Source organism: Cyrtonyx montezumae, unplaced genomic scaffold (genome assembly GCF_038088225.1).
Source record: "Cyrtonyx montezumae isolate F1298 unplaced genomic scaffold, pur_monq_1.0 scaffold_9, whole genome shotgun sequence".
Taxonomy (NCBI): Eukaryota; Metazoa; Chordata; class Aves; order Galliformes; family Odontophoridae; genus Cyrtonyx; species Cyrtonyx montezumae.
This window is the reverse complement of record NW_027072100.1, coordinates 11,882,969-11,908,974: the sequence shown is the minus strand read 5'-3', so window position 1 is coordinate 11,908,974 and position 26,006 is coordinate 11,882,969. Positions and strand designations below refer to the sequence as shown.

At 44.2% G+C, this 26,006-nt stretch overlaps 1 protein-coding gene across 1 annotated transcript; it reads right to left on the bottom strand.

Annotated features, from left to right (window-relative positions):
• Positions 1-1,436: 1,436 nt before the first annotated feature.
• Positions 1,437-25,034, bottom strand: CTCFL (CCCTC-binding factor like). The gene is made up of 10 exons (XM_065754496.1): positions 24,515-25,034; positions 23,905-24,088; positions 22,092-22,262; positions 21,501-21,634; positions 20,629-20,749; positions 19,002-19,151; positions 17,861-18,021; positions 16,488-16,608; positions 3,650-3,741; positions 1,437-1,532 (listed from the first exon to the last, which is right to left on the bottom strand). The coding sequence occupies exons 1-10, from the start codon at positions 24,878-24,880 to the stop codon at positions 1,509-1,511; spliced, it is 1,524 nt and encodes a 507-aa protein (XP_065610568.1). The 5' UTR covers positions 24,881-25,034; the 3' UTR covers positions 1,437-1,508.
• Positions 25,035-26,006: the final 972 nt, after the last annotated feature.

Sequence of the window (26,006 nt, the reverse complement as noted above, 5' to 3'; positions counted from 1 at the left end):
GCAACTTCATGCCATGTTACACATTCAGAAGGCAAAAAAAGCACCGCACCAAAACAGCAGAAAAGGGATAACAAATAGCAAGCGGGAAGATGCAAAAACCGAACACGCAGGAAAAACCACGCTGGAGTGGATCCAGATCTCCCCAGCATTATAAAGCTATTCCATGTTAACATGAAGGGGATGTTATTCAGTTTATTCTCCTCTTTGCTCAGCCTCACAGAGGTGCACCCACACGGGCCCTGCTCAGGACCAGGGTGCTGCAGAAGGGCCGGGAGCTGCTTGCGGAGCTCGCCCTGCTCGGACGTGGCCACGGCTGCCGTCTCTCCCCAGGACGGTGCGACGGATCAGTGGGGACGTGCACTCCCTCCTGGGGGTCTGCAGGTCCGTCCCTGGGCTCGGGGATGGAGGCAGCCCGGTGCCGCTCTGCTGCTCCCTGCGGGCTGCTCGCAGAACTGCCGCGACCATGGGGCGAGCCCCAGGAGCCTTGCTCATCCCGGGTTAGCTGATGCTGTCTTTTTAGAAGCGATCCACGGAGCCCCAGAGGCCTGCAGCCCCCATACAACACCCTTTCTTTGTTTCCATTAAAGTGGTGTTTCGTGCCTTCAGCAGAGATGTACCCCCACCAGAGGGGCGATGCTGCAGCACGGAGCTCTGCACGAGGAGCGCAGCACTCAGTGCTGACTCTTCACGTGCAAAGGAAAGGAAGGAAGGTCAGGGAGCAAGAGCTCTGCCCTCCACGTGTGGATGTTTGATGGGCTCTGAAAACCCCACCTGCAGGGCCCCCAACACCTGCCAGCAGAGAGAGAAGAGCACCTCTTGGTTTTTAAATGTAAGAACATAGCATTCTGTCATTTGGATCAAATCTCCATGTCCATTCAGGTTTGGAAAGTTAAATATAGCCAGCACCTTATAAAATATTAAGGAAGTGAGCGTTGCTCTGGGGCCCATGGATCGCTGTACACGTGTTCGATGCTTATAAGCACAGCTGTGGTGAGGAGTTGAGCTCAGCCTCTAGCTGTGGGGCACAAGGGCTGGTGGGTGATCCACCGCTGCTGGCTTTACCAGATCATAAACCCGAAACCTGCCATCTGGGCAGGGTCAGAACCCAGGTCACAGCACAAGGCTTACAAGCACCATTTGATGTTAATCCACAGCTCACATGTCAGCTGGAAGAGTTAACGTTACAAGCACAGCGTCTGGAACAGACCTTAGGAAGTGCCATTATTTTACCTGGTAGGCTTCTCCAGTTCATGTCTTTGTGAGGATGGTTGGGGCTGCAGCAGTGAGCTCAGTCCATTCCCCAGTGCTGAGCATCTGGCTCACACTGGGCACGGAGCTCCTCACACATCCAGCCCTCCTCACTGCTCTCAGCCACTGATTATCTCAGATCATCAGTGTTTTGGATGACCGAATAAACAGGATTATCCTCTCCCGGTGCCTGTTAAGTCAAGACTGTATGGTGATCCTATTAGTGGATCGCAATAGCGTGGGGATATCCAAGCAGGAGATTATCTTTTACTTGTTCTGTGAAGCTGAAAACAGTACTGGGAAACTTTTAATCTCCATGAAGGGGACAGGAGAGCTCACAGAAAGAAAACTGAATTCATGACTATCCTCTCATTCAGCTGCCTAGCTCAAAAAAAAAAAGCATCACGATCAACAAAGTCATACCCCTCCTCCATTGGTACAGTGATGGATTTGGGATGCCAATGAAAAACATCTTACACGTGTAGCCTCTTTCATCCGAACTGATCCCAGCGAGCCTTACAAGTGCTGCACGCCGATGGCACGTGGGATTAACAGCACTTACAGGAGCAGTTCTGCGCTCACGCTGAGGTTACGGAGCACAGCAGGGGCACTTGCTCTGAGTCAGAGTCAGACCAGGCTGGAAGGTGGCCAGGCTGCAGAGCTCGGCCCTCGTGCTGTGCTGGGAGGGGTTGGGTCTGCACCTCGTGCACAACAAGGAGCAGCAGGGCACAGAACATCACCCCGGTGATTCACTGTTATTTATTTTCTCAAGCACTCGAGGTTAAAAAATACTGCAAGAAACTTCAGAGGAGGAAATACCCATATCTCAATTAAAATCTTAAATAAGCGATCTGGGTTTTAACGCAGATTATCAGGGAAGCAAGCCAGCCAGCTCCCAACACTTGTTAATAAAGGCATGCAGAAATATAAATTCCTTCAAAAGAAGCTTTGAAGAGCATAATTAAGCATGAAAGTTACCATATATTAAATTATACATCTAGTAAAAAAAAAAAAAGAGTCATTAGCCCAGCAAATGGGCTGTTAATGATCTCAGGTTTGCCTCAGGCTGCAAGCTAACCAACCTGCCATGAAGCAGTGGCTGCACTGCTGAGCCTGGCAGCCTGCTGCTACAGACCTCCCCACCAACTCACCAAACCTACTGAAAATCACACCAAATCTGGGCCATAGAAACAACCAGAGTTTGGGGCAGGCGAAATGCCAGCTCTAAGGAGCTGGGAGTTTCTCCACATACCTGACCTGGGTATGCATCCAGCTGCACTGCCCCACTCCCATTGGGTCTCGTGGCCCTCTGCTCTCAGCCAGAGGGTTCCCAACCCCACGAGGTTCCCTCCTGGGCTGCCACCACCCCACGATCCTCACAGCAGAGCCTTGGCTGAAGCCTGCCTGCCTTCAGCACTGAGCTGGCCACCCACCCAGCAAGGGGAGATGTGGGGCACAGTGGCAGGGCATGATGGGGTGGGTTGGGTTCACGGAGGGATGCTCAGCAGACACCCCGAGGACTCAGCTGCTGCTCCCCTCCTCTCTCTGGGTAATTTCTCCTCTTCCTGTGGTGCAACCCAAAAGTGCAGCAACCCATTTCCTCACCAGACCCTGAGCTCTGCTGCTTGCCCCTGGAGAGCTGCTCATGGTCTGAGCTGACAAAACAGAATTTCTGCCCCTGAGCAGAAACGATGTAAACATGGCACTCTGTGGGATGGCCTCGCAGCAAAGTGAGAGCTCTGTTTGATTTAAGGAAGCTCTTCCATCGGTCTTTTGTAACAAGCAGTTCTGGTTAGTTCTGACTTTAAAAACAAAGAAGCATTTCCCTCCTTTACAGTTCACATGATCAAAGGCCCAAGATTTACATTTCCACATAACAACAAGAAATCAGATCGTGCCAGCAGACAATGGCACAGTCCCCCAGTCCCACCAGAACAAGGCCCACGTGCCAGCTGGGGTGGAAGCTTCTGTGGAAACAATGCTTCCCAATACTACCAAGATTTGAAGTTCTCTTTCCTTTCCACCCTCCCCATGGCAGCACTCAAGGCACAACCTCCCATGGCCTTTTGAGCCCCATCAAAAAAAAAAGCATCTACGCAATCCTATGTCAGATAAGTCACATGTATGGTGCCCGGACCTTCATCCAAACGCTGTTGTTTCTCATGGTTATTCCTACAAAAAGGACATGGCTCTATTTTGGCAGCAGTTGCACAGACTTCAGGGTAAATATAGCTGTCGTTGACTTTCCCTGAGCCTCAGATACTTCTGAAAATACACTTTTTGGCACCCACTGAGGAACATGCTGAACATCTCCTTTAGTTACGTGCCCCCAAATAAAAGGAACCCATGAAGTTCTTACCAGCAGCCTTAAGAACTCAATCCGATATCATATTTAACTCACCTTACAAACATTCAGGCGCAGCCCATCTCTCACTCCACTCACAGCAGTCAGAATACTTTCAGCATAACCAGTGGTGCCATCACAGAGTACAACTGGAAAATAAGATAAATATAAGAACTGGATGATTCCTTTTGAACAGACTCCCCTGTATGGGTCTGTGTGTACACCAGAGAATATTCCAAGGGCACCTGAGCTCCCACCATGCTGACCACAACCTCAGCTCACACAGCTCTGCCCTACGGTCTCAGGTCTTTGTATTTAAAATTCGTGTTCCAAATTTGTTTTGTTTGTATTACATTAAAACCCTTTCCCACTAAAGCAAGTAGATTTTCCAATGAGCCCCAGCACTTAACCCTGCAGCAATTTACTATTTCTAGATTAGTTTCACATTTTTTTCCTGGAGAAAAAAAAAATTATATGCATGAATTTATGATGCTGCTGTAGACAGCACAGGAGTCATCCTGGGACAGAAAACAATCCAAGCAACAATACTGGGCTCAAACTTTCCCAGAAGTCCAGCAGCCCACTCCTGCTAAGGCTGCATAGTTCTGTGCCCCCATGCATGGCTGTCAGAGCTGTCCATCAGAGCTGGGTGCTCTGTTACAGACAGCCTATATTCTACTCCCTCTGGTTCTCTGCTGTTCCAGGGATAATCTCCTGAAGGGGCCAACCCCAACATGTTTTGTTTCATGTCCTACCAGGCTGGCATAGCCTTGATGAGGCCTTCACTGCTCACAAGTGGCCACAACAGATCAGCACTGCTTCTTGCTGAAAGCATCCCGGTCTTCCTAGAGTGTCCCACGGGGGTTTTATCACTGCAGCTGACCACAAGATGAAAATCATTTTTCATAAAATGCCTTCTGATTAGGAATAATAATAATAATATTTCCCAAAAGAGCATTTTGGAGGAAACAAGGGATTTGCACCCTGTTAGCAACATGCTTGGGAGGCATCATTCATCCCATGCTCTTCCTCCGTGTGGGAGAAGTTGAGACAAACCTTCTGGAGGGGTGGGCGCTCCATCCCCTGCACAGCCCACCCTGCCTGGGCAGGGCAGGCAAAACCAGAGCCTTCCCATCAGCAGTTCTCCACTTTCCCAGTAGGACAGCTTCACTCAGATCCAATCCCAAAGGAAATCCCTCACCAGCCCCAGCTGAGATGCACCACACAGAAGCATGGTCCTCAACATGTGCCTGTGGTTTCATTCAGAAACATGAAGGATAAAGTAAACTCTTTCTTCATACCGTGTTTCATTTCAGAGCTAAAAAGCCCTCTGAGAATGGACTGCAGCTGCCCAGAGCTGTGCTGGGGGGGACTGTAGGACTTCAACACACTGTGCTGTACCCCAGAACCACTGCCTGGGATCAAACTGCTAAATGGCATTCATTTTTGTTGTCGCTGCTTTGCAAAGATGTGCAGACATTCACCATGGTTGCTGCCGGGCAGATCCAGAAGGGCACTTGGGAGGGGAGGGTGGCTGCCCTGCACCGGGAGCAGCTACTGCAACGAAAAGTGAAAGAATAGCTCCTTAATTATCTGATCAAGTTTTCCACGCTAAATCTAATTGAGACAGCAAGGAGGGGTCTGCATTTAAAGACAGACAAGGCATTTGCATCTGTTTTGCTGATTATAGTAGTTGCACATTTTACTTTAAACACCAGTGGGCTGCAACTGCTATTCAAATGATATGGAAATTGGTACTTTATACTGAAATCTCCCTTAAGCAACAAAGGAAAGGATTAGCACATGGCTCCAGTTCTCCTTTTCTCTTCTTCTTTTCATTTTACTCAAGCACTGTGGCAGTGGAAATCTCTGATGGCTCATAAACACCACCTGTATCTTCTAATTTGTATTACACCAAGCTGCAGAATATTTGAATCCTTTTGTGTAACCACTACAACACAATTTTTAATTAAAATAACAATCTATATCCTTAATGCTGAAATAATTTCATTTTTCACTGGGCCTATCTGTCACAAAAGTGCAGGTACACAATGACAGGTGACAGTGACCAGCTGGCTGCCTGCACAGAGCCTGCCTCACCTGCACCAGCACAAGGAGTGCTCCTCGTGGGGTCAGTGCCACCCAGGACTCAACCCCCACCCTCAGCCCCCTCCTATGCAGTCCCACAGACGGCAACTTCTGGAGAGATTTCATGGGAGCTTTTCATGAACTCACCCTCTCAGCACCGTAATCCAGAACCTGCTGAGGAAAACAAAGTATTTTAATGCAGCCCCGTGCAGAACCATTGATAGAATTAAACTGTACAAGAATTTGCATGGCTCACAGCGTGTCTGTGTCAAAACTTTGGTGCTCCAGGGAGCCGAGTCGGGGGAGATGGTCGGGTCCTCTCCAAGTCAGGCAGCCTGCTGTGCTGGGAATTGAAACACTGAAGCACCGAACACAACCACTGGGTTCTCACATTCCGTTCCAGAGAGACACCTTCAGATCTTCGTAGAAGAACTGAGACAGATTAAAGAAAGCAACTCCTTTCCCTCAATAAAAGGTTTTAGTATGTGACCCACAAAATAGAGCAGTGCCAGTCCAGAACCACGCACTTCACGCAGGGACCCAAATTCTGCTCGTACCCACAAACCTCTGCATCCCCACTGCCTTCACCAGATTGCTTTAACCACAGAAATAAAAGGGCAACATAACTTGAGAACATTTGCACTGCGTTCATCATCCCAAAGCCAGCACAACAGGGCAGGCTCTGATCACTGTGTTTGCACTTCTGGCTTTGTCAGCCACACATGAATATTAATGCACATTTCCACGATGCGTCCCTGGTTTGCATAGGGCACAGGTTGTCAGCAGCTGAAAGCCATTAGCATCTGACAGCTGCTGAAAGAGCTTGTTTGGAACAAATAGGTGTCCTGTCCTGCAGAGCAGGCAGGTGATCAGGGCATGGTTAGGGGCTGTGGCTCTGGCAGCTGGCAGGACAAGGAAGGCCCTCCCTGTGCTGCTCAGCTCGGCCTGGAGCAGGGAGATTTAATTATCACCACCACATAATGGCTGGCTTGTAGGAGGCTGAGACCTGACAGAAACAGATAGTGGGCAAACAGAGAGCAGATCGCAGCCCATGGAATAATTACAATCCAAATAAGAGCCCCAGAGCTGAGAGCAGCAGATGCTGCTGTCTGTCAGCATCTCCCCATAAAATCCCTGTTTGAATGGTACTTGAGGAAAAGGTAGCAGAACGTTATTTGCAGAGCTACGGGGTGCTGGTGGGGGATGCTCAGGGATAGGTGCTCATAGGGAAATCCTAGAGACCTCTTGGGAGCAGAGGTGAGGACAGCCAGCGATGGGGACTGAGAGGGCACAGGAGGGAGGGACATCTCCCCTCCCACTGCAGCTAGAGCACAGATGAGCTGAAGAACTATTGTCCTCTGTGGTAGGGAGAGAGATGAGCCCTGTGCAGCAGGCAGACAGGGCTGGGGGGTTCCCACCTCAGCCACAGGGAGGTGGACAAATCCCACAGAATCCTGCTGGGAAAGGCTGCATGTACAAAGTGCACCCACGGGTGCCAAGTGCTCCACGATATCCACCCAAGAAACCGTGCTTTCTCAAAACCAGAATAAAAGCATTTGGTGGGCAGAGACAAAAATCAAGGGGCCAAACAGAAGAGGCACATCACAAGGGAGCCCTTCTGAGGCACTGGAAACACGTGGCTTTGTCCCACACCACGAACACGGCAATCCCACTCAGCACTGTTCACATGTCACTCACAGCCCCTGGCATGCAGCTGCATCCAGGGAGAGGCCCGTGAGCACACGGGGCTGGGCCTTGATCTCATGTTCTGCATCAGTGGTTGCAATTGTAAGCACAGTCATGGTACAAACAACTGGCTACGAACAGTCTTCGCTTTGCTGGCATTCTTGATAACAGTGAGCATGGAAATGCCCCCACTTCTCCACAAGTATACGCACCATACAGCTCTAATTGACAAACCTTGAAGCTAACAAGAGCAGCAAACATTTGTGCTCAAAACCACTGGTGAGGAAGGAACCTCCATATCCCAGTCCCAGGGCTCACTAAGCATTTGCTGCCGCCTGCTTGCACTGAGTCTTTAAAACTCGGATTGTTTAAAATATACACAATTAATATTAACAAAGACCTGTAGTTCTCAGGGTGAGCTGCTGGAACAAGCGCTGCCTTCTGTCTGATGTGCAGTGACCTTTGGAAATATTTTTAGGCACTGTCCTATAAGCAATGCTTCTTGCACAGATCGCTTCTGCCCAGATATAACCCAGCAGTCACCATGAGAGCAGTGTGGGATGGATTTGTGTTCTCTAAAACTGAGGGGGAAAAGGCAATTACGGAATTTTGGAAGAGGATTTATAAGCTGCACAACTTTCTCACTTGTTTAATCCCAACACACACTGTGTGCCCTTGGTAAGGACACTGACAGTGCACTGAAGTGTTTTATGGTTCTCCTGTTTTGGAGTAAAGGGCAGAAAATAAGTAATAGCTCCTTGTAAGAAACAGTGGTTAGACCTAAATACAACCCAATACGTATTCAATTAATAGCTTCAGTATCTTTCTCCTTACTGGAAAGCACGTTTCATCAGGAACGACTTCGCCGACCACAGGATGCCTCAATGCGTGACAGGCTCATAGTCACACCTCAATGGAAACTCCAGGAAATGACAAGAGGGATTAGGAAACATTTGATGAAACCGTGTGTTTTTTTTTACCACCTTCCCTCCCTGCAGACAAAGCAAGTGGCAGCAGTTCCCCGGTGCCACGCTCCATCACACTGCAGCAAACAGAGAGCCAGCAGGAGGCTTCCCAATGGGTCACACCAAACCCGTGTCAGAATGAGAAGGGTAAGATGTTTTAACATACAGATAAAGGCACTCAGAGACCTACCAGCATCTGTCTTGGTCGTGGGGATCCAGTGATAGAGTGCAGCAGCTCTGCCTGACCTGCTCCTCCCCAGAGCTCCATGGTGTGAGCAATGGTCGACCCTGACGCCCCGTAGGGTGTGAAGGAGCAGAGCAGTCAGTCTCAAGGTATTGCTTCTGAACAGATCCTAGCAACATTACCCCTTTTCAAGTAAAAATGTCAATATTCAGTTGGATAAGTGCTTGTTCTTCCTTTCCTCATTGACTGGCTGAGCCATGCTGGCACATTCAGTCCAAGCTGTGCCACTGTGACATGCTTCCTAACATCTGGTGTTGGGAAGGATGGGCAACAAGCTGGAAAGTCCAACTGAGAGCAAGCTCAAGAGAAAAAAAATCCAAAAACACAAGTCCCCCATTAAATCAGATTGAAAGGTATGAACTGTGCCATGCTTTCTGCTTAAAACTTTGAGATAAAATTCCTCCAGTGTAATAGTGCCACCAGCAGATAATAGTCAGAACTGGTTTTAATCTCAAAAATGGCTGAGAATACAAATTTATCAGCGTGGGCTATTCAAGCTTCCAAAAATGTACCCTTTTATTTCTGAAAATAGTGTTTGGCTGGAACACGGAAGCCAAAAATCCATCCCACTGTTCAAAATATGACCTATCAACTCAGACTGATACTTTCCTGCACAACTCCCTTTCATGATTCTCACATCTTGGAAGGATGCATGTTCCACACTGTGCCCACACCTCTCACTGTCTGCCCACCTCACAGTGGTGTAACAGGAGAGAAACAAGTACAACCAAGTAACAGAGCAGCAAGTTCTTCGGGCTTCAGCAAACAAGAACCTGCTTGAATGCGATAGCAGTGGGCGCAGAAATAAGAAAAAGAAGTTGCTTTCTTTTTTTCTTTTACCTTCTAAAAACACCCACAAGACCCTCACATACACAGGGACCTCCAGAGAGCAATGCCCCCCCCTCCACTGCCAACCCTTACACGAGGGCTGGGAAGGAGTGGATCCTGGCTCCAGCCCTTCTGGTCACTCAGGTGCATTGCATGCAGCTGAGCTCCCTGGCTCAGCCCTACCATCCCCCAGGTGCTCCATCACTTCAGGACGCGATGTTGTATCTCCAACACAGACACAGAACAGAGCTCTGAGAGCCGTGATGGTTCTCGTGGCAAACCCTCATCCTCAAGGCCCCATCCCTGCTGTGTGCCTCTATGGTTTCTGCCAGGGGCAGTGGGAGCAGTGCTGGCTGCCTGGCACAGCGTGCCAAGAGGAGCGATGCTGAGGGGCTGCTTGCTGTCATTCCCTGCAATTAAAGACTATTTATTTTTAAAGCTTGCATTGCCAACCGCCCCATCTGACTGTCACACTTGCTGAATTTTATCTTTGGAACATTGTAATTTGTTGAAGATCACATCCAACTGGTTATTTGACTGTCTGGGTTTAAATACTGCCTTTGTAGCTAATCCCAGGGCTCTCCATCATGAAAACATTTTTATGAGTAAATACTGAATTTTATTCTTACATTGGAAAATAATCTCCTACGCTCTTTGGGTCAGTATTATCTCAGCTCAGACGAGGTCAGATACCAGCAAAAAAGTAAAAACCTTCACACAGCAAAAGCCCAAAGGCGTGAACACATCTTCCTGCACATTTTAGAACATTATACCCCCTTTCTTCCATTGATGACATCAATGGGAGTTGCACTGAGCAGCTCTGTCTGCCCCCAGCTCTGGCAAAGGGTCTGCTTTGTACTAGGTGGTGAGGAGCTCGCTGGACAAAATCCAAACAAACCAATCACTGTGAGAAAAACTCAATTCCTCAAATCGTTGGGAACGGTGTGTATTCACTGAGCCTCGCTGCTTCATGCTGTTTGTAACGCTGCTGTCTGCGCAGCGGGGTTTGACACCAAGGGGTGTTCTGCTTAAGGCACAACCACCTGCCTGTGTGAGGATGGGACAACCTCCTCGGCACCTCTGACAGGAGAAAACACGACTGACCTCAGCAAATTTGAGAGGGCTTTCTCCATTCGTATCTCACGAAGGAGTTCTATTGGTTTAAGGCAAAGGATGGAGCTCTCTGCCAAGTATTTATATACAAATAGAATCGCAGTCTCTGGCTTTGTGATGGGAGCTGCATCCTCAGGGTACAATTACACCAATTATCTGGATGGATCTTCTCATCAGTAACCTTTGACTCATCTCCTATGAACTGTCAGTCTTTATCATCAAACAGGGAAAGCAGTGTATTGTTTCTATTCACTCATCTGCCTCTGAGAAAGAGAAAACCCCACGATGAGGACAGCCTGCCTGCCCGTATCCGTGACCCCCTGCAGCTCACCCACATCTGCCAGGCGTGCAGCAGGGCCGGCAGCAGCTCGCTCCTGCACTGTGCTGCTGTCACACGAAGGCTGCAGACACCCTCTGAAACTTCAGCATTTCTCACAGGGATTTCAAGGCAAGCAGAAAACATCTTCTCGCATGCAAAGTACAGATGACCGCCCAGTTCTAAAAGGTGCAGAGTGCCTCATCCTCTGTGGGGCACGTCGGTCACCCGTTACTGCTGGAATGTGGACCCAGCAGGAGGAGAGCGGTGGCCCAGCTCCCGTCTAACTGCAATGCATTGCACCGAGCGGAAAGGGTCTGCTACTGACTGTGCAAAGAGGGAGCAGTCTCACATTAACACCACTGCCACACTGCTGGTAGCGAAGCAGAGCTCCTGAAGGAGCATTGCTGGAGGGCACGGCCTGGGGGATGCAGCCCATTTTAAATGGAGCAATTTTAATTCTAAGGGGGGGATGGCTTAATTCTCTAAGCATGCGGTTCCCAGGCTTAGTCACCTTTAGCTGCTACATACTCTCAAATACGGTGGTAACGAAAGCAAACAGCAGTGTCCCTCCTTTGCATACACCCCATTAGCTGTGAGTGCTGCTCTGCGAGCAGGACAGGGATACAACTCATATCAGACCAAAACTGGGAAAAAAACAATGCTAGAAATAAATTAAATCACAGTGGTGAGCTACCACAGGAGAAAGAAGCAAAACTCTTCATCACCAAGTGCCAATTCAAAATGAAAACGGAATGAAAACTGTCAGAAGATTATTTATGGCCTCATAACACTCACACACCTCCACAGAGCTCACACAGCCCAGTAACACCAGGCACAACCCAACTGGTTTGGCGACCGACTTCAAACAAGAGCTGGGCTGCCTAAAGCCCAACAGCACCAACGACGTTAGCCTGGAGGCATACTGTACAAATGTAAAACGCTTTCAAATGTACATTTGGTTTCTCAAGCAAAACAACAACAAAAAAAAGGATATTAAACAGCGCATGTGGACGTCACTGGAAGAGCACGCACCATTTAATGTCTCTGGAAGTGATTTACTGCACCAGCTTAATGTCATTAGGTCTTTGCTCATTTGCTCACTGCTTTCTAATGTAACTTAATCGCTCCATGCCACCACACCCCTCAGTTTCTATTCCTAGCTGAGTGAGATTACTTAAACAAGCAATAAGCAGCAGCATACCACCAGTGCAGCAGCAAACCATCAGTGGGTTTCGTTGCTTCTAAAAGCAAAAGAACTAAATCAGAGATTAATTTTCTTCTCTGTTTCAAATTCCTCCTCCATGCCATGGAGACAGCCATAGCTGCCAGGTTTTCACAGCAACAGCTACAGAGAATTGAGCTGGGGGAGCAGGGAGGAAAAGGAGGTGTGCTTACAGCTGTGGGCAGGCAGCTCTTGCTGCAGCTGTAGCAGCAGAGCAGTTTTGCTTCCACCAGCACTGCCCAGTCAGGGGAAGGAGCTGGGCACACCACCATGAGGATCATTTCAGCTTTGAGCTCTCAGGTCCCACGGCTGTCACTGGACTCTGCTTCTTTGACAGCACAAGACAGCGTGCACAGAGAATGGGAGAGCAAGCAAACGGCATCAGAGAAACTGCAGCTGTGCAGGTTTTCTAATTGCAGTATAGGTGTGAGATTGTTAAATGCAACAAATTAATTTTAACTAACAAAAGAAGTAATCACTGTGAAGGCCTGCAGCAGATGTCAGCGTGTTCTGCTAACCCAGAGGCTCCGGAATCAGTCAGATTTAAAAGGTGTTACTTTGGATTCGAAGGAGAGGGTATCAGCAATTTAATATGACTGTTAGTTTCTTGGAACAGGAGACAATTCAAAAGGAAACCTCACTGTTCTCTTCTCTTAGCAGCATGCTGCCTAGGCAGCAAGCAAAGATCACGGCGTGGTGAAATCCCACATTGAAGAGTGCTGAGGTGCCCTCAGCTGTGCACTGTGCCTACACCACGGCGTCAGAGCTTAACCCGAGGCAAAGCAGAAGCAGTGAGGAGCGGAGCAGCTCACCCTGCTCTGAAGGGCCAACCCCGCCATGGTCTGTGCACACACCTCATACCCCGTCCTCCTTCATGGCAGGGCAGCTGTGACTGGTAGTGACAATTAGAGCTTCATCAGCTAAGAAAAAACAGCTAAGAAGAGCTCTTGGTTTAGCCTTGAGCTGTGTAAGATGTTAGGCAAGACACTCGATTTCAAACTAAGGCAAAAGTCGATGAGTAAATTAATAAAACTTATAAACGAATCTGAGCATCTTTGCCATGCATCTTTTGCTGGCGCGCTGCAGGGGGAGATGTGAAGCGGTGCTGCCATCTGCAGGAAGCACCGCTGATCGCCTCCATCCCTCACAGCACCGACCACGGCAGCACAGCTCCGTTTCAGTCCCACTCAATAACAGCAGCTATCAAAGTTCCTCAGCAGACCCCAGGGTTGTTTTAAAGCAGTTCTTCCAAGTTTCAGCAGACAATCTGTTTGAGCAGACACCTAAAGAGTCGTTTTTCAACTTCATTAAGATCTTTTATTTGTTCACGTCCATTCCACCTTGCACAGTCTGATGCTCAGGCACAAGCACAGGGAAGCACTGAGCTTGGTTATTAACAAACCAAGCAAGCAATGGACTCAGAACACTGACCAAGTACCTTACACAAACTTCAAAGATGAATTTTAACACAGAAATCAGTTGCTCAGAATTTATAACAACAATGAGAACTTTTATGAAAACAGACAAAACAGTAATTAATAAACCTTATTAAATGCTGAAATAACCACTGTAATGCAAGGAGGACAGAACTAATGAGTAATTTTGATACAGGAAACAAACTGCCTTCTAGTGATTGCCAGAAACATCTGATACAGGAAAATACAGACTGAAGTTCACACAGCTCTCAGTTGTATGGAGTTACTAAAGAATACATTTTTCAGATCAGTGTGTGAATCTGGAATTCTGTATGTAAATCTGGAAGAGAAATGACATTCAAGTTGAAAGAAACCTATCTTTCATAACTTACTTCAAAATCAGCTCGCTTTCTTCATTCTGTTGTGTGAATGTAATAAAAGAAGCAAAGCTTCCCTACAATTTTCAGATGTCTCCAATTTTACTCAGGTTACAAAGTACAAGCTGCAAAAAGAACAAAAACAAGAGCAGGAGAAATTCAGCAGCTTTCCACAATGCCTGCCCAGGCCCCATAGCCAGGCAGTTACCTCAGACCGGTCAGCTACAAACTGTGCTGAGCCTTTGTGCTACCAGTCCATCTCAGCCAACTCACACACTGGTTCTGTCTTCTGCTTTCAAAGCTGTTGCCTCTATTCCTCCTAAAACAGGAACACTCTCACTGGTGCAATGTTCACTCTTCGCAGTAGAGACATCTGGGAACAATTCCAGGTCAGTTTTGCAGAAAAATAAGTATTGTGGTGATTAACCAGAGAGACCAGCAAATATTGCTATAGATTTCACTATGAGGCAATTTAGTGTAGTGGAGAAAATACCTTCAACATATAACTTTGTATCTTAACTTTCAATTTATTTAGAGAATGAAACTATTTTACATTGAATATTACACGATGAGCCAGGTAAGTAAGTAGTGCTCATTATGTTTTTAGAGGAGAACTAAGCATTAAGTGGAAATCTAATTTGCATGTTATAATATAATCAAACTGAAAATGTGTGTTCCAGCAAATCACTGATGGCACCAGCCACGAGTCACTGCTAATGAGAGCTCAGCTCTTATAATAACAGCCACTAATGAAGCCACACAGAGGATCCCACTGGCCCTGCATACTGTGCTGGAAGCAAACAGCAATGTATGCTCCCAAATGTCAACTATTTAGAAAGAAATCTGGGACTAGCACAGACATCCTAAAAGTTGTGCGTGTCAAATAACAGACTGAATGTCTGCATGAGCAATATCTAATGAGACATTATCTTAGCTGTAGAAATTGAAGCTTCCAGATGAAAGGATCTGAAAGATACCAAAAATATATTGTTTGCATGTACCAAAACATTAATAAACAGCTAAATCTAATTATTGCAAAAGCATACACACTGCAGCTGTAAACTTCTCTCTAACCATACCATTACAGCCTTACCAGTGAAAACAGAAATGTCAATGCTAATGTAAACTCAGCTGCTGATATACATTCATTAGATTCTGAAAGGCTTCCGCATTCCTTACTCTGTGTCAAGTTTTATCTCCATGTCATTGGCCACAAATCAGTGTAGGTATAACCTGCTATATCAAAATGCCTCATTTGAGGATACCTAGAACTTAAATGTAATCCTGTAATTGTCTCTTACTCCATAAAAAACACATGGATAATCACAGAAAGAAAACTACTATGGCTTTCAAACAGAGACTGCTAAGCAGAGAGGTAAAAAAATAACAGGATGCTCAGATCAGGCAGAAAACCATTTTTCTTGGCCCTGGAAGTGACCTCAAAAACCTCTGACCAACTCTCACCCTGAAACAGTGCAGGGATTCAGCATTACATCATATACATGGGAAAGTCAGAATGCATGAGGATAGCAGGATCCTGCCCATGGCCTTGCATAACTGAATACTGAATATTATGCTTTGCTTAACTCAACAGAAATGCACAAATAAAATAAGGAAACATCTCTGGATCAAATTTTGACTGTAAGGAAGGATTGCTGGAATATTACCATATATGTGATAACATGCTAAGGTTTAAGAGTACTGAAGTTAACTCTGTACCTTTTAAGAGCTGCAAAGAAGAGAAATGATTGTGCCAGGAATATGCTAGCAGACAGAAAAAGTGTTATTATTATTACTATGGAGATCTCTCTGACTGAGCTCAACCAGTGACTTAGCCTGGTCTTCCCAGATCTGAACTGATCTGCTTCCTAGGAACCTTACTCTAATGAGAAAAGATGAGGAAGCAGAAGAAAGAGAAGATATTAACTACAGACCATACTTTGTTCTATATCAAAGGAATAAATGCTCAGTGTTACTCAGCGTAGGTAGCTCTTTAGCACTAAGTAACTACAAGTGCCCTTCTGACTGTACACATGGGCAGAGCCAAGAGCTCTGTAAATGGACCTGGTCACCTCTGCAGCATGAGGGAAGGACGGCTCTAGCTGTTTAAACCACTAGTTTTTATTGTTGGATCATTATCTGATCCAAGTATGAGAGAAGAACAATTTCTTCATTAAGATGTGTATTGAGGTCAACATGCAATTTGAGTTTTGAAACTGAAAATGTTCCAATCTGGTCTCTATAAAGTAGTGCATTATCAAAAATGGGCTTGTAAGGAAACTCACTATGGCTCAACACAGTAATAACTGTTTCATTCACCTTTATAAAGGCAGAAGGAATTTGTAAAAGGGAAAAGAAAAAACACATTTATAAGCACTGCCGAGCAGAGGGTTTAGGAAGATATCTGCAGGAGTTGGCAACAGCAGTCCCAGAACAGGTACCTGAGCAGTGACCCAGTGCAGAAGACCAGAACTTCTGCTCCACATTTCAAGACTATTCTAAAGCATTCCTCCATTATTAGCACTTAAATTAGCTTCAGTGTGTAACAGTAATTAAGCAGCAGGGAAGATTCACCACCTTAGCCTTTTATTCTTTATTCTAATTTACATAAATAAATTCCAACTTATTCACTGATTACCTTCTTGCTTAGCATGCTTTAGATTCTCACTTTTTTTCCTTCTATCCTTGCTTCTTTTTCTGTGTGTAGCACATTTTCCCCTCACCAATCCACAGTTTTCAGGATGCTTGTGCACATTAACCTGTTAGCATAATGAAGCATAAATACATGAATCAGATATTGATGTATGTAAGCACTTTAACACTTCTGTTGAAAGGTTTTGCTGCAGCATGAGCAAGTGAAAGATTCAAGGCCACACTGGATGGACCTTTCTGCAACTCAATATACCAGGTCTGTATCCCTGATGATCTTTAGATTCTCTTCCAAGCTGAACCATTCTATTATGTAAGAGCTTTTTTTAATCATACTGTCGAGCACTTTTATGTCAATGTATTGGTATTCAATTTCACTGTACAAACCCAGGACAACAACAGCAAAAACAAAAAACGTGTTCACGCTACAGGCCTTGTGAATGGGCAGAAAGATTTTTTCAGATGACTGAGAAAGGAAGCAGAGGGAAAGTTATGGAATGAGGGCAGAATGAAGATATTTTTATGTGAGAATTTACTCTATCAAATAGTGCTATTGGGTTTTTTTTTTTGTTTGCTTTTTTAATCTCCTGTAGTTTCCATGGAAATAAGTGGCAGACATTACTTTTGGAGCAACCTACATATTTCTCCATCCTATCAGTTCAGCAAAAGATGCACACAATGCAATCAATGCTTTCATTCTGTATTTTACAGTGGTACAAAAAGTATTTGACAGAGACACATACAGACCAGTATACCTGTGGATCTTTAGTTTTAGTGCACAAACTAGCTGGACTAGAGATCTCCCTTCCCTCTTTTTTCCTCCCCATAAGTTAGAGAAAATATTTTTAAGTTTCTAAAGTGTTGACTGTGCTGCAACATAAATATGCTGCATGTCTACAGTATTGGTGTGCTGTACACTTAAACAACAGCAAAGTTAAGCAGTAGAGCAACCAGTGAGAAGTAGAATATACTGTCAAAATCTAATCTTTCCTTAGGACTGAAAAGCAACGTAATCCTGACAGTGTTTGTGTAGCATGCCTATGTTGTTCAGACTGATTTTATCCAGTGGCACTGCTGACAAACCACACAAAGCACAAACACTTGATTTTGTTCTCATGTCACTGAGATGGATCATTCTTACTTGTGAACAGTTCAAAAGCTGTAACAAGACAGCCTCACTTTCCTGCATTCCTGTTTTATTCATTTATGAACCATTTATCTTGCAAGTAAAATATAACTACTCCATATTAGTTAGACAAATCTTGTATAACAAATCTTATTCAAGTAAGTATACCCAAAGCAAACCCTACTTTGCCAAGTCAACTGCTTAACATGCAATATTTTTTCAGTGAGTTTAAATACCTGTTCGTATGCATAACTGCACTGATCACATTTAAGTCTTTTTTCATCTCTCTGAGACTTCTTGTGCTGAGTAAGAGCATGATGGCTGTGAAAAGCAGCTTCACAGGGACTGCCCTGAATCGCCTCTGCCGTGTGTGAATGCAGATTTTGCAAGTGGACACCTGAACATTTAACATTAAAGTAATTATTGTAATGATAAATTTTGGATCTTCACAAGTTTGAAGAAGGGTTAGGGCTGTGCATAGCCCTGAGCACCTGTGGTAGAGGAAAATGCAAAAAACAGATACTAAAGGCATCCTTGTATGCCTAAATATTTTTAATGCAGCCATTTCATAACTTCAAAAACTCTAAAACTGAAGCTAGATCTTCTTGGTATTGGTCAACTGTATCACTTAAAATACAGGAAACATGCTTTGTTTCTTAAGAAAGATTTCTCAGTAAAGCTCTTACCTGTACAAGAGTATTTTCTTCCTAGAATAGAATTGAATTTACACATGAAATAAAGCCATAGTGACTTTACAGGGATTTGAATCAAGCAGTCTTCCAAACAAGAGCAGTTTAAAAATGAAGTACATTAAATCCTCAGAGAATCCCAAGAGCTTGTATCTCAAGAACTATGTATGATAATCTTGGCTGTTATTTTCAGTATCAATCTGTATACTGACACTGTTTGATATTGATGACAATGGGGAAAAAAAATAAATCAATTTTCTGCATATAGAGTAAAAATGAATTATGCAATCCTCTATTTTTTATGTTCTGGGAGAAGATCCCAACCAGGGAACAGATATATTTCAGTTTATTGTATCACCTTCAATGTTACGTGATTGTTATACAGCCTGAAAATAATATTAGATATTGATATAAACAAACTCAGAATTCTACATGTACCCTGGAAGGGAAAAAAAGCTAAATATTTGATGCTTTGTATTTTAAACAATTTAAGGCATCAACCACAAGATGTCACCCCATCTCCTTGCAGGGACTTCCCTGTAAATCAGCAACGATCACATTTTCCATAGAATATTCCATAACGATGTAAAGTCACATAACATATTTGATGTGATTATAAGCAGCAATAATTAGAAACATTTCAGCCCATAATATCTCTATACTCCATTTTCCCCTGCTTTAAACTCACCCAAATCTCTTTTCTGTGCCACACATGTGCTACAGTGTGGGCACTGGTATTTTGGCACTTTTTCTGCATGCTTCTGTAGCCTATGTGCCTTCATGTCATCATCCTGAGCAAATTTGGTGTGGCAAACGTCACATTCATGTGGTTTTTCACCTGCAAAAATGTGAATGGAATTAGGAAGTCTTAGGAATTCTGCTAATTTGATACAGGTGCTAAATTCACACAGATCTGAACACCTATTTTTTAACAGTAACAGCCCCATTACCTGGTAATGCACAGAAGGCCACCAAGTTTATACAGCTGATTACTACACAAACTCTTAGTTTCCTGAATCTGCAAATCAAACTGATAAAGCATAAGACCATCAATTACAAGTTACTAATCAGGAATTATCTTTTATCTTCTATTCCATCTTGTAGATGGATATTCCATTTTGTGAACAAAAACGCAGTGGTACAATTGAGTGCTCAAGGTGAGAAAGTGAATGGCTGTGACACCATGATAAAAGTGATTCAATAATGGGGAAATATGGGTTTTTTCCCTTGACTTTCTCCCCCAGAAAGCCACATCAGTACTGAATGTCATCAAAAACCACACCAGCTCTGGCAATGAGCACAGCCTAAGAGCAGATAGAAACATCTAGCGTTGAGGTTTTGAGCCAAATCCAGTCTGTCCCTAAGGACCGTAGGATAAATAATCCCCAAGGATGGTACTCAAAAATAGCATGAAAGATGGTATATTTCTGTAGGTCTATATAGATGGCACACAAATAGTAAGCAAAAAGAAGGTAGCTCACCTTTAGGAAGATAAAGGCTCGCTGTGGACTCCACTTGGGAGGGATCTCCAAGAAGAGATCTTTCCCTGGTGGTGGTCAGCCCTTAAATGGGGTTTGGGAGAGGAAGAGCCAGGCTCCACCCCTTCCAATCACACAGGTATATCACCTCCACCTGTGCCCCCATGGCTGACTCACTTGTGCCCACCTCAGGTGACCAATCAGTGGTTCAGGCCGTGATTTGGCAGTTCCCATACAAGGACTGAGCCCCTGCCATGACTGAGTAACACTAGGCTCACTTTTAGACATTTCTGGCCAATTCCTTTAAAAAGAAGTTAGTCTGTTTGCACCAGACTACTCTGAAACGTAAACCAAAGTGTAAGTGGGCATATTTAGGAGATGTGAAACACACTCCCATTTGTACTAAAATGTTAATGAGGCGTACATTACATTGTGCTTGAGCTAAGTTGAAACCTGAATTATGAGACAGATACTAATTACATTCTCAGACAGCACGTACATTACAGAGTCATGATTTGTGTGCATCTCAGTAACTGTTAAAACAATATTTTTATTTACTGGTCAACCTGAGAGCACAACATTGTGGAAAAAGCAAAATGTTTTTCACATATAAGGTAGCTACACTTCTTACAGTTTTCCATATTTTCACTGTATAGATAGAGTGTCAACACCCAGATCCAAAACATCTACAGAGAACATGCGTTTCAGGCACGTTTTTACTCAAAATCATAAATGAAAACTTGTTGTGACTTACAATCTGAAATGAGGACACAAGAAAACCCAGGAATTTTGGAGGCCTACGACACAGGCATAGATCATTACACCGAGGAATCCTACCTGAATGAGTTGTCATGTGTCTTTTCAGTTTATATGCATCTTTGCTGGCATAACTGCAAAGGTAACAGGCATAAGGACGCTCTCCTGTATGCGAGCGGACGTGCCGCTTCAGTTTACTTGCCTAGTATAAAAATAAGAACATTTCTGCAGTAACATTTACATTTCTAGAAGCACAAACAAAATATGAGCAAATTTACAAAATACATCTACTGCAACTTTAAATATTGCATCAGTCACAGACTTAGTGCTGCCTGATCTGGCTTAAGGTGATGTTCTGTACTCCTTCCCCAGATGATCTTGTTTCCAAGTTTAGTACCAACATAAATAAGAGGAGAAACCTTGAAATGAGAATATAAAAAGTAGAATTTTAAAGTCAGCTAAAAAGAACACCAATCACCTTTGTGCTATTCAGCACAGCAAATTTAAAAAGCCCAAACTCATTAGCCAAAGCCTTTATTCATCTTCAAGTTCATATAAAGAACAGTCATTGCATAAGTTTAATGCGTTCTATTTTTTAATACTGTTCTTGTGATCTGTTCTACATAAATAACAGGTATGCAAGATAAAATTAGGAGTTACCTTCTGTTCAATTCTTCCATACGTAATGAGTTCACTTCTAGAGCCACTCAAATCTACAAAACTATCGACTTAAATAGAATTAAGCATGATTGTTTCCCCACTTTTGCAATTTGTGGTCCTGTTTCATAGGTCAAAGTATTACAGCAACATCAACTTTGGCCATTTAACCAGTGTGGAGTACATCCATCCATTTGCATTGCAGGCTAAGCACTACTACAGTAGCTTGACATCTGCAACTTAGTATCTGAAACCCTACCAACCCTCCCCAAAGGATTCAGCAGTGCTCTACTTACTTCTACACTAGAGTATTTACACATTGAACACTTGAAAGGTCTTTCAAAAGTATGTTTGTAACGTCTGTGCCGTGCTAGCTCACCACTGGTCACAAATGCCATATCACAGTCATTGCATTTATAGGGTCTGGTCCCTGTAGGAATATGCCATTTCTTAGAACCTTATTTAACAGCCATATGATTTGTCTGCATTAAATCAACATGCACCATTTTTATCACAACGTTCTTGTGATTCTGAATTTTTTAAAATAGACAATAAACTTCCCCCATATATTGATTATAAACACATGGTCTATCAATCTGCTTCACACTGTGAAATAGTCACCAAGAAAACATCAGACAGGTTTGTATCACGCACACAAAAATCTGACAAAACCAAAGCACATTTTCAGCTGATAACAATTTTTAGAATGGGAAAAGGTAACTGAGTACATTCACAGAATTACAAATGACAGATCACATCCTGTCACTGTGGAACTCAAATCAAAAACTTCTGAGGACAGAATGATCACACCTCTAAGACACTCACTCGCCTGTTGATTAAACATTGCAGGCAATATGTAACATGGAATATCTGCAGGCATGAGATACCTGTGTGTGCATTCACGTGGTTATGCAGGACAGCAGCTTTCTGAAAAGCCTTAAGGCAGATGTGACACACATGACGTTTTTCTTCAGAGTGGATTTTCCTGTGGCGGTTCAGACTTGATATTTTGAGTGAGGTGTACGTACACAAATCACAGCTGAAGACTGCTTTTTCTCCTGTGAGAACAAAGATACATTTAGATCATGAGATACAAAAGAATGACTTCACTCTTCAAAAATAGTACTGAATTCAATACAGTGCCTCTAGATTAGGGAAAACTACCTCACATTTATATATAAAAGTGCTTCAAAATACAATCATTTCTGCCTGACAGCTTGCATTTCAGTAATGTAACTATTTAAGACTTAAGCAATTCACCCCAAAATAGTGCCATGTATTAGTGATAAAGTTCAGAACCTAATTCCAGGAGACCTACCTCCTAGTTTAACTCCCACCTCCACGATAGGATGAAAGTTCCGCATTGCTAAGGTGTGGTTCATCAAAGCACTTCTAAACTATGCAACACGTTTCTTGTTGTCAACTGTATGATCGCTAGTAACAAATTTAAAGGTTTGGATATGGCAGGCTAAGCTACCCTCAGCTTTCACTAAAGTATATGCAAAATGTGTTATGAGGCAGAAGCCTCTACAAAATTATTAGTTGACTTTAAGGAAAGAAAGATCAACTCCTTGAAGAAGACAGAATGAAATTAGGCTTTTTGGATTATATAACATTTCCAAGTTCTTATCACAGCAGTACAAATTTCTGTGAGAGTAACAAGTTAAGAGGAAACATGCTGCACTTACAGTTTTGAAAAGGATTCAAAACTGCAAATGGCAAATAGATCATATGAGAAGAGCCTTTCCAGAACAGTTGTCTCAGCTCCCAAGTGCACTCTGAAATGATTTTCACGCTGAGACCAAAATGCATTTTGTACAGTGCTTCATACCACAGAGCGTGCAGCTAACAATTCAGTAACACAGACAAAACCACTTCATTGTCATTTATTCATCATGGATTCATCACACAGAACAGAACTTCCTTTGCGTTGTTAAACCTGCTTAAGTGTGCTCCCTTTAAACACAGCAGGGACACTTCTGATTGGTACAACATCCATATTTCAAACAAGCTCCACCAATATACCTTAATATCCAGATCCTATGATGGACACATTCACAGATTCTTCAATTCCATGATGTCATCCAACTATCAGAGTACAGACATACAGACACTAAGGAAACAGCCACTTTACATGCCCTTTAAGCTAGTCCTTAAGCTCTACAATACACTTCTACGTTCCTGAAATATCAAGACAGCTATATTCTGTTACTCTTATTTAGGTTTTGGGAGATAATCTTGCTGACAGACACTGGTATTTGCCTACCACTCTCAATCTGCAAGTTGAAACTGTTCTAAGCTCATCCATAAACCCCTGAGTATATGCATCTTGAAGCTGAAAGGACCAAGAAAGATTCAATAAATTATTAGGCTTATTCAAGACCATTTACACTCAATCTTAAGTCTGACACCTTTCTGGAGGTTTCAAAAACCACATCACGTACAAAGACCATTAATTTCTAAACTCCACACAGAATGGATCTCCTGAGCACAATACATATGACATCAACTCATATTTCATTGCTTAAGGCAAATGAGTATTCTCCCTCCTTTCAATTTCCCACAGAATATTAGCTTTAACTTAACCTAAGCAATTAACAGCATGAATATTTCATACAAAATTTCCACCTTGCTTCAGAATCTAACATAAAATATGTTATCTAAAAATTAACTACAGATGTTATGCAGTCAACTTTTTACCTTTCTTCTGTTGCGATGCACTCAGAGATTTTAAATACTTGGGATTTCTTCTAACTGATTGTACTGATGGAGATGCATGTTTGTGCTCTTCACCATGTGAGTCTGCCAAATCACCACTGGCTTTACAGCTCAGACCCTCTGCTTCCTTTCCTCCTTCCTCTTCAGACTGGGACAGTTGCTGGACCTTATTTTCAAATTCAGTGACATCATTATCTCTGGTAACCTACTTAAATAAGAAGTTTTTTTAAACTGCCTAAATCAAAAGTAGTTGCTAATGGCAAAACCACTGAACTTTGAACAAGAATCAATCCATTGAGGCATTTTCATCCTAAATACAATGGGCAAAGCATCAGTAAAATTTCACCACAGTGCTTTTGATGAATTGGATTGAAAGTTAGTCTGAGCTGTAGCAGCTCAGAGCTACTGATCTAGAAAGTCTACGCTTTTCCTTTGCTTTTTTCAATACAGCATGAAATTACAGAGAGCCATACAAAGGATTAGCGATTTCAGTCCAGCAAATCTCCACACTTAGGAGAAATGATTCTAAAGTCAGAACAGCGTAAGGTGAGAGTACAAGCTAACAACTATCACATTGCCACCTTCACCGTACCTCAATCAGCAGCATGTCCTGTGCTTCCTCCATCCACTTGTTCTCTGGACCCGCTGCCCTCCCTTCTTGCAGAATGCTGACCTGCACCAAGCCCATGTCATACAGCTCGCAGGTGTTGCCGTGCACACCCTGCCCATGCTGCACCACCACAGCCACTGTGGCCGGGACCACCAGCGTCAGCTCCTCCTGCGAGCAGGGAGTTGTGTGACAGATGCCCTCAGTGACATCTTCCTCTGCCCTGAAACACACTGTCTGTAGCGTCAGCAAGTGTTTTTCATCGTCTTCAGGAGACAGGGACCACTCCGTGGGGTCACTCATCCCCGTCATTGCCTCACTGACACCACTCCTTCTCTGGGATGATCCCATCCTCGTCTCCCTCTTCTGGTACACAGAAGCACCCTTGATTCAGGTGAAAGGCTCCAGCAGACCTAAGGCCACATCCACCAGTGAACAAACCTGTTTAGAAAGCAAGCTTTAAAACAAGAGCAAGCCACAGCCTCTCAGGCCAAGCTGCCCAGCCTTGTTCCTCAGCCCTGTGCCCACTTCCTCTCCCCATCTCCTCAGACCACCATCTTCCACGAGCCCTCTCTTTCCCCTCACACTCCTCTGTCATGGCCCTGACCCAAGCAGCCTCACCCCCCTATCCACACACTGCCCTCAGAGCCGGGCCTGTCCCTGAGGGAAGGGCACACCCAGGGCCCATGGCAGCGCCTCAGTCCCAACTGCGGGCCCTTAACCTTCTGTCCCCGCTCAGCTGCAGACCTCACGGCGGAGCTCAGTTGGTTTCCCCACTTTGAAAGTGTTTGAAGTGATTCCCACGCTTCAGCCTGGTGCCAGCTCCCCGAGTGCTGCTGAAGAGCTGGCTGACGGCGGCACTGCAGCATCTCTTACCTTCAGAGCTCAAGTATGTTGCGAAACTGACTGAAGAACATTCACAGAAGCAGTAGAGTGGTATATAAATATCATTATATTATACTTCAGGTTATTCAAGGAGAACAAGTTGTGGATTAAGTGTTCTCCAATGGTAGTGTAAAAACGTTTTTGAGGTAAACTTGTGAGATTTGAGCAACTAACGTTTAATCTTGTGTACCTTTCCAGACTAGCAATTTCCAACACTCAAACTTCTCCATTCATACTGCATTAGAAACCAGTGCAGAGGACGGCAGTGGATCCTTCCCTCTAAGTGGTAGGTACAGCATAGCACACTGCCGTGCCTCTATAGCCCAGCATGAGCCAGACCCCACTCAGCACTTCACTGAATTTAAAAAATATCCCTCGCCAATTTATGGTTTTCCTCACCTGTGTAAGTGACCCCTTGAAAGTGGCATTCGTGAAATATCCTTAGTTCAAAGTAGCAGCAATGCTGGTGGTTTGTTTAGCTGCACAGTTCCATGAGATAAGGGGGTGTTTTGTCCAACACCAATAATATACTGTGTTCTTCCGAATACAGTAAGCACTATGGGTGCCCAGGAGCCACATGAGCCCTTTTCCA

Coding starts and splice junctions, on each gene's coding strand:
- CTCFL (XM_065754496.1), bottom strand. CDS start 24,880: ATGGGATCATCCCAGAGAAGGAGTGGTGTCAGTGAGGCAATGACGGGG. Junction 21,635..22,091: donor CCACGTGAATGCACACACAG/GTATCTCATGCC, acceptor ATATTCCTACAG/GGACCAGACCCTATAAATGC. Junction 20,750..21,500: donor GTAAATACTCTAGTGTAGAA/GTAAGTAGAGCA, acceptor TTTTTATACTAG/GCAAGTAAACTGAAGCGGCA.